Below are 12,499 nucleotides of genomic sequence, written 5' to 3'. Positions count from 1 at the left end.
CAAGTCAGGATATTCAGCTTTTGTTTCTGACAAACATTTGTGTAACTGACAATGGTTAAGTTCATGAGAGCTAATGAAATACACCATTGATACCACTGGTTCAACATTTTTCCACTGAGTGATTGCACCATAAGCTTTAAACACCTTCAGTTTTCACAAGCTTTATTAAATTGTCCAACTAAGTCTTTTCCTGCTCCATGAGTATTTTTACCTCCATCATGTTTTGGGTTTGTTTCTTTAGCTTCTTTGAAAGTATTCTTTTTATTTATTTATTTTATTTATTTTTGGCTGCGTTGGGTCTTCGTTGCTGCGCACGGGCTTTCTCTAGTTGCAGAGAGCGGGGGCTACTCTTCACTGTGGTGCGCGGGCTTCAGTAGTTGTGGCTCGCGGGCTCTAGAGCTCAGGCTCAGTAGCTGTGGCGCACGGGCTTAGTTGCTCCGTGGCCTGTGGGGGTCTTCGCAGACCAGGGCTCGAACCCGTGTCTCCTGCATTGGCAGGCGGATTCTTAACCACTGTGCCACCAAGGAAGTCCCTTCGGAAGTATTCTTGCCTGTGGTTGTCCCACACAGACTATTCATAGAGGCTAACTTTTCAGTCATTTCAAATTCAGCATTGGCTCCTCAAGTGAGCAAAAGCTAAGTATTGGCAATATCTGTGAACTCATCAAGAGCCAAGGAAACCACTCAAAATCATTTTTGTTTTTTTAACTGATTATCGACGTTGCTTTCAGTGTCCTCAACCCTTCAAGAACTGTCTTTACGGAAGGACTAATAAATATATAGTCTTAAACAAGTTTATAGTCTCAGGACATACTTCTTTGGCTTTTCCAAACAAATATGATTTAATTAACTCACCATTAGTAAATGGCTTTCCTCGCTTTCTAATACATGAACCAGTTGGAAGCTTACTTTCATTGCAGCCTCATTTTTATTTTTGTGAAGAAATTCTGCTGTGATGAGATTCCATTTACAATTTAAAAAAATTTTTTTGATTGTTACTTTCCTATGAGATGGGAATGTTGTGATGAAGTGCTTAGTTTCCTAATGTGAACATACATTTTATTCTTTTAGCACAGCTGTAATGTCATAAATACAATGCCTAGTCATCTAATTCAGTAACAAAATAATCCACACTCCACTGGGCCTTAGACATTCATATTTCAATTTTCTTCCTTTGACATGATGAGTATGCACTGGTAATAAAAGTAAAATAAAATGTTGCAGCACAGCAGTAAGTAGATGCTGAAGACACTGTTGAGTTATAACTGCATCTCTGCAATTTCTAGTACCCTGGGAAGCAGTGCGAAGCCATGAGGGTGCCCCATGTGGTCTCTATGGCAACTACTCAACTCTGCCATGGTATCGTGAAAGTACCCATAGGTAATACGTAAATGAATGAGAGTGGTTTTGTTCCAGTAAAGCTTTACTTATGGACGCTGACATTTGAATTTGATATAATTTTTATGTGTCACAGAATATTGTTCTTCCCCCGCCTCCCCCTCCAACTATTTTTAAAAGTATGAAAGTTACTCTTAACTCACAGGTCACACAGAAACAGGGATTGGACCAAATTTGACCCTCAGGCCTTAGTGTTTTCCCCCTTTTCTGGTGTAAACATGATTGTGCAGAAAGATTATTTTATCAGGAACCAGGAGACCTTGATGCTTCCACCTAAGTTGAATGACTCATTTGCTGAGATAACATATGGGGTTAAGGCCGGTAGTGTCTAGTCCTTGGCAAGGTATTCCTCAAAATTCTTCATGTAAGCGTCTGAGTTTCTAGTGTGTGCCCAATGATCATATTTTGTGTACTTCTCTGTTTTCACTTGAGCAGCCACTCCACTGTTGAAGAGCAACCAACACAGGAAATTTTTGAGGGTTTTGATCTTTAAGAAAAGGAAAGCACCAGTGTGTTCAACAGTCACTCCTGGAGGCATAGGGGAATAGACTCCAGATAAAAAGTGGCAGTCTTACTGGACTAAAGAGGAGAGGTGGAAGTCTGGGGCAACTAAAGCAGTTGAAACTTAAGTCTAAAAGAGGAGAGAATCACATAGACTCTAACCTCAAAATCTGCAGTCAGGTCCCCCTAAGCTCATTGATTTTTAAGATACACACGTGCAAGGGAAGATTCTAAGTAAACCAGAAGAAAACAGTGTCTGGGAAGCTAAAGATATGAGCAGAGATTCCAGCATCCCCCACAGTACCAGCATGGCACAAGTTGAAGTTCAGTCTTTATGAAGTGAGAGAGGCCATATTATACCCTGAGTTTTTCATTGAGACCCCCATCATGGCCACTCTCCAAGATTGAGGGCAAAATGAAGTAGACCAGCCCTCAAGAAGATGTGGGTGAGGGGCTTCCCTGGTGGCACAGTGGTTAAGAATCTGCCTGCCAATGCAGGGGACACAGGTTCGAGCCCTGGTTCGGGAAGATCCCACGTGCCGTGGAGCAACTAAGACTGTGTGCCACAACTACTGAAGCCCACATGCCTAAAGCCCATGCTCTGCAACAAGAGAAGCCACCGCAATGAGAAGCCCGCGCACCGCAACAAAGAGTAGCCACTGCTCACCGCAACTAGAGGAAGCCTGTGTGCAGCAGTGAAGACCCAACACAGCCAAAAAAAGAAAAGAAAAGAAAATGTGGGTGAGTCCTTGGTACTCTGCTGCTAAAGGAAACAGCCCTCCATGGAGGAAGATGTCATATAGAAATTGTACAGTTTTTCATCCATAATCAAATATTTCATTCAGTGAAATACTACAGGAATGCTAACAGGATTAATGGACCAAAATATCAAGAGGAGAAAAAGGTATAAATCCACAGAATTCACATATTAGAGTTATCACATAGACTTGAAGATAACTGATTTAATATGCTCAAGGTAAAGAGGAAAAATTTTATCAGACCTGGAAACTATACAACTAAAAAAATATATTAACTAAAATTAAGAATTTGGTAGTGCATTTACTAGCAAATTAGAAACAGCAAAATAGAGTAGTAGTAAACTAGGGGAAAAAAAGAGTTGAGTAGAAATTATGCAGTGCTGAGAGAGAAAAAATAGAGGGGAAGTACAGAAAGAAAGCAACAGAAGACAATGGAAGGGTTTAACATGTGTAATGGGATTCCCAGAAGGACAAGAGATGTGGAATAGAGGATATATTAACCAAGAATTTTCCAAAATTGAGAAAGATACCAAAACAAGATTAAAGAAGGTCTGTGACTTCCAAGTGGGAATAATGTAAAGTCATATTGAGACCCATCATGGACTTAACTCCCAAAATCAAAGAAAAAAAATTTTTTAAAGCTCCCAAAGGAAAGAAGTCATTACTTTCAGGACAATAATAAGAGAGATGGTTGATATATCACCTGAAACTACAGAAGCCAGAAATCAATAGAATGACCTCTTAAAGTGCTAAAAGAAAAAAAAAGAATGCTAACCTACAATTCTAAATCTAGTGAGCATATGCTTCAAAAGTGAAGGCAAAATAAAGATAGACTAAAACTAAGAAAATTTATTGATAATAGATGGCACTAAAAAATGCTAAAGAAAGTTCATGTTGAAAGAAAATGATCACACATAAAAGCACAGAACTGCAGAAAGAAATGAAAGATAGCAATAAGAATAAATGTGTATAAATATAAATTAGGACTGTTTAAAATAATTGTGACTTGTGGGGTTTAAAATATATGGGAGCAATATATGACAGCTGTAGAGCAAAAGTCTGGAGAGTGGTAAATCAGTCACAAGTGCATATGTTATCTCTAGAGTAAGCGCCAAAAGAAAAAGAATATATAACTAAAGAGCTAATAGAGGAGAAAATGGAATAATAAAAGATAAGCAGTTACTCCAAAGAAATGTAAGAAAAGAGAAAGGAATAAAAAACAGATGAGACAAAACAAACGACAGGATGGTGTACTTCAACTCAGTTTTCCCAGTGATTATGGTAAATGTGAGAGGAGCAAACACTCCAGACAAAGCTCAGAAGACATAACCATATACTGTTTACAAGGGACATATTTTAAATTTAAGGGCACAGATGGGTAAGTAAAAGAATGAGGAAACTACATTATGCACATACTAACCGAAAGAAAACTGAGTCGGCTATATATTTATGCCAGAAAAAGACTGTAAGGTAAGAAGAATCGCTAGAGGGAAAGAAGAGCATTGCACAATTTAAAGGAATAAATTCAACAGGATGATATGACAATCTTAAATTTTTTAGGTATGTAATAATATAGGTCAAAAACACAAAAAGGAAAAGTTGATAGAACGAAAAGTTTGAAATAGACAAAACTACAACCATAGTAGATTAATGAACCTTTCTCAGTAACTAATAAACAAGAAAAAAAATCAGCAAGGATCTAGAAGATTTAAACAACACAGTAAGATTGACCTAATTGATACACATGGAACGCTTTACCCAGCAACTGTAGGATATTACATACTTCTCAAGTATGTATGGACACTTAATAAAATATACTGTACCATAGAGCAAATCTCTAAATTTGAAAGAAAGGAGAGATCTCAGATATGTTCTCTGAATTCATTGGTAATAAGCTAGAAATCAATAGCATATAATTGGAAAATCCTCAGGTATTTAGAAATTAAGTAATGTAAATACTTTCACATGTCTTATTGGCTAAAGAAATAACAGTGAAAGTTACAAAATACATTGATGTAAATAATAGTGAAAATATGTGTTAAAACTTTTACAGTTACAGCTAAAAGCAGTGCTTAGAGGGATACATATAGCTTTAAATGTATATATTAGAAAAAAAGGCTGAACATTAAACTATTTCAAGACAACAGAAGAATAAATTATAACCAAAAAAGGTAGAAGGAAAGATATAATAAAAATAAGCAGAAATCAAATAAAAAGATGTATGATTTTTTTAAAAATGAAATCCTTGAAAAGATTGGTAAATTGATAACCCCTTAGAAAGACTGATAATGTAAAAATTTTTTTTTAATTTACCAGTATCAAGAAAGATATAGGAGGGCTTCCCTGGTGACGCAGTGGTTGAGAGTCTGCCTGCTGATACACGGGACACGGGTTCATGCCCCGATCCAGGAAGATCCCACATACCGCGGAGCGGCTGGGCCCGTGAGCCATGGCTGCTGAGCCTGCGCGTCCGGAGCCTGTGCCCCGCAACGGGAGAGGCCACAACAGTGAGAGGCCCGCGTACCGCAAAAAAAAAAAAAGAAAAAGATATAGGAGATACCACTATTAAAGGAGACTAAAAAGATTGAACAAATAATGCAATAATGTAATCCTGGATTGAATTCTGTACTGGGGAAGAATATGCTGTAAAAGACATGATGGAGACAGTTACTAAAATTGTAGTACATTCTTTATTTTTTTTTAACTTTTTAAACTTTTATATATTTATTTATTTTTGGCTGCGTTGGGTCTTCGTTGCAGTGCACATGCTTCTCATTGCCTGGCTTCATTGCGGTGGCTTCTCTTGCTGCGGAGCACAGGCTCTAGGTGCATGGGCTTCAGTAGTTGCAGCACGTGGGCTCAGTAGTTCTGGCTATCAGGCTCTAGACCGCAGGCTCAGTAGTTGTGGCGCAAGGTCTTAGTTGCTCTGCAGCATGTGGGATCTTTCCAGACCAGGGCTTGAACTCGTGTCCCCTCCATTGGCAGGCAGATTTGCGCAACCAGGGAAGTCCCTTTAGTACATTCTTCAGATTAAAGATTTGTATAAATATTAAATTCCCTGAATCTGGTAACTTGTATTGTGGCTGTGTAAGAGATACTACCAGGGAATAATACTGATGTATTAAGGGGTAAAAGAGCATGATGTATGCAGTCTATTCTCAGATGGTTCAGAGAAAAGTTTTAAATATATGTATTTTAAGCATAATAAGATTCTAAATAACTTAATGCTAATAAATTTGATAATTTAGATGAAAAACTAACCTTGGCAAACTGACACAAGGAATAGAAAACCCGAATAGTCTAGTATCTGTTAAAGAAAATGAATTTGTACTTAGAATACTTTTCAAAAAGAAAATTCCAGACCCAGATGGTTTCACTGGTGGCCTAAACATTTAAAGAAGAAATTTTACCAATTGTATAAAGTCTCATACAGAAAATTTAAAAAAAGGTAACACTTCCCAACTTGATTTCTTAAGCTAGCACAACCTTAATACCAAAATCTGATAAATAACAAGGAAAGGAAATTACTGGCCATTATCTCTCAGGAATATAGCCACAAAAATCCTGGGCAAAATATTAGCAAATTGAATCTTGCAATATACAAGAAAGATAATGTCATGATTTGGTGGGGCTTATTCTAGGAATCCAAGTTCAGCACAATCAGTATAAGTCATATTAACAGAATAAAGGGGATGAAATTATGATTATCTCAATAAATGAGATAGTGTATTTGACAAAGTTTAAGGACTCTTCATGATAAAAGGTCTTAGCAAACTAGTCGAGTATGTACAAAATTATAGCTATCATACTTAATGGTGAAATAATAGAATGTTTTTCCCTCCAAGTTGAGGAACCAGACAGGGAAGACCATTAGCACCACTTCTATTCAACATTGTCCTGGAGGTCCTAGTCAATTCAGTGAGGAAGGAAAATAAAAGATGTAAAGATTGGAAAAGAGGTAGAACTGGCTTTTCACAGCTGACATGATTGTATATATTTGGAAACTACAAAGGAATGTATAAACTGTTAGAATAGGAAGTAAAGGCGGTTTTCAAAAATCCCTTATTTCTATATGCTAATATTAAACAATTGGAAAATGAAATAAGAAAACACATTTACAGTATCAGCGCCCCTCACCTCCCATCAATTTAATGAAAAATTTGCAGGACTGCCACACTAAAAACTGTAAAACAGTGCTGAGACAAACATGACAACCTAAATAAAAGGAGAAATATTATGTTCGTGGATTGGAAGACTCAGTATTGTTAAGGTATCAATTCTCCCTAGACTTACATATTCATTCCCAGTTAAAACAAGTTAGGGTTGAAAGGGACAAGCCAATTTTAAAACATATTTGAAAATGCAAAATGACCTAGATTAGCCCAGGAAATCTTAACAAAATGAGAATGATTATATTACCTGATCCCAAGACTTTATTAAAAACTATAGTCATTAAGATAGCATAGTACTGGGACTTCCCTGGTGGTCAGTGGCTAAGACTCCGCACTCCCAAAGCAGGGGGCCTGGGTTCGATCCCTAGTCAGGAAACTAGATCCCACATGCCACAACAACAACAACAACAAAAAATAGCGTAGTACTGATGTAAAAATAAACAGGTTAACGGACTATGTAGAGTGTTTAGAAACAGACCCATTCATGTATGGTCACCTAATTTTTCTACCAAGTTAGCCATGCAATTCAGTGGAGAAAGGATGATCTTTACAATAAATGGTGCTAAATCAGTTGGATATCTTTATGGATAAAAGTGAACTCATACAACTTAACATGAAAAAAAAAAAACCAATTAAAATATGAGCAGAGGACCTGAATAGACATTTTTCCAAAGACGATATACAGATGGCCAACGGGCACGTGAAAAGATGCTCAACGGGCGGCCTTGATTTATTCCTTTTTATCAGTTGACTGATAAACTGAGACCCAATGCAGCCAAATAAATAAATTAATTTTTAAAAATTTCATACCAAGATTAAGAATTGTTCCTATTGCAGAGCATTGAATCTAAGCTAGTATTCTAGATACTTAGTGGAAGATACAAAGTTAGATGTGTTTTTTTCATCTTAAAAAAATTCAGATGTTTATGGGAAGTAGGTAATTGATGTTTGAGAACTAGTACTAATGTAGAAGTTATGCTAAGTTCTTATAATAAAGGCAGTTCTGCTGATAATTGTTTTGAATTTCAGAGATGATCTTATTAACTGTCATATTTGCTTAAAACACATTTCAACATTGGCTCTGTTTCCTCCTTGTTACTTATATATTACTATACTTATGGAATATATCCACGAATAGGCTTTGAGGGGGGGGACGACTTTTTTTTTTAAGCCTCTCTCAGCCTGACAAAGGAATCAGCAATTTTTAGCAAGAAATTCATGGACTTAATTGTAAATGGGAAATGATAGTATATAGAAGTATAGTCTCTGTTTCCTTTTTCAAATGAGATAGAATGGGAGCTAGCAGTGTATCTAAAGAGAAAGAGCCAGTGGAGAAGGTAATGATGAGAGGAAATGATTGTTGAGTTCAGTAGGGCAAATAAGGAACTACCCATGGACCATTCCTCCCCACTCCATCCCAGAAGTTACTGAGAACCATATTAATTAATGAGTCTTAGTCACTTGGGCTGTGAGGCTTTAAGTTGGCCACTGGAGAACAAAGAAGACCGCATTTCCATGGCAGTAGCTTTGAGGAGCGTCAGAAACCACAACAGTGGAGATAGAGAAAAGCCAGAGGTCATGGAATAACCTTACTGTCAGCCTTACTGTCAGCCATAGGACACAACAGGATATCTGGTAGTTTGCTGCCTACGTGACTCTTCTGATCTTCAAAATATGGGCATGACTCCTTTTTAAGAATTATTATTATATGGATAAATTTTAGAAAACTGACCATTTTGTTTATTGTTTACCAGTACGAGGATGTCGTCCAGGAAAGATTGTGCAGATGACTGAAGCAGAAGTTCGGGGCTTATGTATCAAGTCTCGGGAGATCTTTCTCAGCCAGCCTATTCTTTTGGAATTGGAAGCGCCACTGAAAATTTGTGGTATGTAAATGGGTAAAGTAGGAAACAGTCTCTTGAATCCTATATTTACATTGAAGATGATTGAGGAAACACCTAAAAATTTTTGTTAAAAAAAGGATTGCTAGGTTTTATTACATTAAATTATAGAAATTGAGACTTTTATAAAATGACAAGTTAGAGACAAGAAGAACATGTTTGCTGTATATACAACAGATTAAGAGATTGCTGTTCACACTATATAAAGCGTTCTTAGAAACAAGAAAAAGGTAATACGATAAAATTTAAGGGGTGGAGGCAGATTGTAGAAGAAATTCAAGTGGCCAGTAAACATAAGATCCTCAGCCTCACCAGTAATCAGTGAAATGCAATTTAAAAATAAATCTGGAACTCTGATCAGATTGAAAAAAAAATGTCAAAAATTGATACCCATTGTTGTCTAGGATCTGGAGAAAGGGCATTCCAGTACACTGGTTAGAAAAAACAGGTATAGAATTTCGGAGGTCAGTATGGCAATATCCATGGTTTTCTAACTTAGATGTGATCATTTTAATTTATTTTGAAGATTATATAACTTTATACAATTTGTATTTGATCTTTCAAATCTTACAGTGGCTTTTGGCCAAAAACTAAAACTTTAACCTTAGTTAAAGTTAACCTGGGGCTTCCCTGGTGGCGCAGTGGTTGAGCGTCCACCTGCCGATGCAGGGGACACGGGTTCGTGCCCCGGTCCGGGAGGATCCCACATGCCGCGGAGTTGCTGGGCCCGTGAGCCATGGCTGCTGAGCCTGTGCATCTGGAGCCTGTGCTCCGCAACGGGAGAGGCCACAGCAGTGAGAGACCCGTGTACTGCCAAAAAAAAAAAAAAAAAAAAAAAAAAAGTTAGTTGAGTGATTGCATTTTTTTTAAACATCTTTATTGGAGTATAATTGCTTTACAATGGTGTGTTAGTTTCTGCTTTATAACAAAGTGAATCAGTTATACATATATGTATATCCCCATATCTCCTCCCTCTTGCACCTGCCTCCCACCCTTCCTATCCCACCCCTGTAGCTGGTCACAAAGCACCGAGCTGATCTCTCTGTGCTGTGCGGCTGCTTCCCACTAGCTATCTGTTTTACATTTGGTAGTAGAAATAAGTCCATGCCACTCTCTCACTTCGTCCCAGTTTGATTGCATTGTTAAAGCTAGAAAAACTGTTGGCACAGAAAGCATTTTTCTGTAGTTCACCTAACGTGGGAAGTGGTATAAATGCTGTATTACACTGACTTTTGGTTTGATAGTGCAGTTTTTCTTCTAGTAACTGTTAGTATTTGTCACTTAGCTTTTATGAACTTAACCATCAGCTTTTGTTCAATCAAGGATTATTTGCTATATGCAGACCTTTTCATTCCCCTGCATGTTTTTTAGTGATCCACATTCACACCATGTAACCTGCAGATGCATAGTGTGCTCTTTAAATACTTTTTTCCTCTTATGTGGCTTATTAAGTCATGTACTTGGTGTTCCTTTATACAGTGCATAGCAATTAAGAGATATTAACTAAGTAAATGTTGAATAAATTAATTAGCTTAGAGTATCACCTGTAAGTAAGAGGTGGTAGTTGAAATTTTGTGGAAATGAAGCAAATTATGTCATCTTAAAATTAAAGTGAGTCATATTCTCAACAAGATACTCAAATGCTTTAATACAGGAATAATTTGAAGGTAGTAGAAGTTATTTATACTAAATATTTCTAAGTTTTTGCTGTTTGCTCACTACTAGGTATAAAAAAGTGGACCTAAGTTAAACTACCAGATAGTGTAACTGTATTAGCATAACAAATTATTCCAAAACTTTGTGGCTTAACAACATTAATTTATCATCTCATAGTTTCTGTGGGTTAAGAATTCAGGCACAGCTTAGCTGGGTCCTTTGGGTCTGAGTCTCTCACAGCCTGTTAAGGTGTCATCTGTGCCTGCAGTCATCTCAGGGCTCAATTGTGAAAGGATTCAGTTCCTTATGGGCCAATGGACTGAGGACCTCCGTTCCTAATGAGTTGTTGACCAAAGGCCTCCTTTAGTTCTTTACCAGATGTGCTTCTCCATTAGGTGGCTTCATCATCCAGCATGAGAGAAGGCAAGAGAGAGTGCAAGCAAGATGGGAAGTTACAATTTTTTGTAACTTTATCTCAGAAGTGAAAGCCCATCTCACTTTTGCTGTATCCTCTTTGTTAGAAGTAAGTCACTAGCTACGGCCCACATTCAAGAGAAGAGGATTACATAAGGGTATAAACATTGAGAATCGTTTCATAGAAGCTGTCTGTGTACCACAGTAACCATAAATTTTCTAAAACTGTTTTTTTCTATTTTTAGGAGATATTCATGGACAGTATACAGATTTACTGCGATTATTTGAATATGGAGGTTTCCCCCCAGAAGCCAACTATCTTTTCTTAGGAGATTATGTGGACAGAGGAAAGCAGTCTTTGGAAACCATTTGTTTGCTGTTGGCCTATAAAATCAAATATCCCGAGAACTTCTTTCTCTTAAGAGGAAACCATGAGTGTGCTAGCATCAATCGCATTTATGGATTCTATGATGAATGTAAGTAAAAATAAAAGCTTATTTCTTATTAAAGGAAAAATTCCTTAATAGTTTTCCATTTCAAAAGAGTTCCTTCAATTCAGAGTTTTTAAAAATGTGGTCTATCAAACAGAAGCCCAAGAAGAGAGCCTTACATAAAAGAGGAACCTAAAACTGGGAAACATGTTATTAATTAAATTGGTTCCTATCTCCTTGGTCATGTTGTTTCAGGTTAATTGCAGCTTACTCAGCTGAAAGGCCCTCTTATAATTAGTTTGTATGGTAAAAATATCCAAGTGGAACAGAGGTCACTATAGACAGTAGCCTGTGGTTTTCTAGTCTCCATTAAGGTTTTAATTCTCAACTTTCTTGTGATATGACAGAAACTCTTATTGACCCTGTGTCACAAAGAATATTGAGAAGTTCTATAAAATTATTTAAAAGTTGAAGTTTATTAGAATTTTAATCTGTGCCTGTAAAACTAGAGAGATAAGGATATTGAATACTCTGGATGTCCTTATTTTGTTGTACTCTTTTTCATCAGTAAGAAATCACTGATTCGCTGTTGTGTGGTAGTGTTTCCAAGTGTTAATTACTGAATTACCCTACTACATTTGACTTCGGTGTTTTGCTTTTGTTAGAGTATGGGAGTGAATGAACATGTTTGGTTAATTAAATTTGGAACCAATTAACAATGATTTTCAAATTGAATTTTGTTTTTTAATGCTGAATTCTCCATTAGAATCGCTTTTTGCTTTTTTCCATCCTTAATTATGGTAGAGTTCTTTTAGAACCCCTATCTTCTTTTTTTTTTTTTTTTTTTTTTTCTGTACGCGGGCCTCGCACTGTTGTGGCCTCTCCCGTCGCGGAGCACAGGCTCCGGACGCGCAGGCTCAGCCGCTCCGCGGCATGTGGGATCCTCCCGCACCGGGACACGAACCCGTGTCCCCTGCATCGGCAGGCGGACTCTCAATCACTGCGCCACCAGGGAAGCCCACCCCTATCTTCTTGATTCATGTAATCGTTTATTTGACAAATGTTTGAGGATGTATTATATGCCAGGTACTATTCTAAATACTGGGAATGCAGCAGTGCTCAAGAGAGATGATCTCTATTCTTATGGAGTTTACATTCTAGTGGGAGTGATTTTGTATTTGATTTTACATATTGCATTTTTATTTCTAACGTGTACTGTTAACGATTTCAGTTGTTTAAATCAGACCAGTAGACAGGAAGTGGATTGTA

General features: G+C 37.2%; 1 protein-coding gene across 2 annotated transcripts in view; it reads left to right on the top strand.

The window, feature by feature from the left end:
• The window catches only part of PPP1CB (protein phosphatase 1 catalytic subunit beta), a 38,474-nt gene that overhangs the window by 10,010 nt on the left and 15,965 nt on the right, over positions 1-12,499 (top strand). For both annotated transcript variants that reach the window (XM_060169033.1, XM_060169032.1), the window contains exons 3-4: positions 8,583-8,714; positions 11,045-11,275. In XM_060169033.1, coding sequence (XP_060025016.1) covers positions 8,583-8,714; positions 11,045-11,275 — 363 coding nt within the window. The remainder of the gene's footprint in view (positions 1-8,582; positions 8,715-11,044; positions 11,276-12,499) is intronic.

This window comes from Lagenorhynchus albirostris, chromosome 13 (assembly GCF_949774975.1).
Source record: "Lagenorhynchus albirostris chromosome 13, mLagAlb1.1, whole genome shotgun sequence".
NCBI lineage: Eukaryota > Metazoa > Chordata > Mammalia > Artiodactyla > Delphinidae > Lagenorhynchus > Lagenorhynchus albirostris.
Note: the sequence above shows the minus strand (reverse complement) of the source record. Positions and strands in the feature narration are given on the sequence as shown.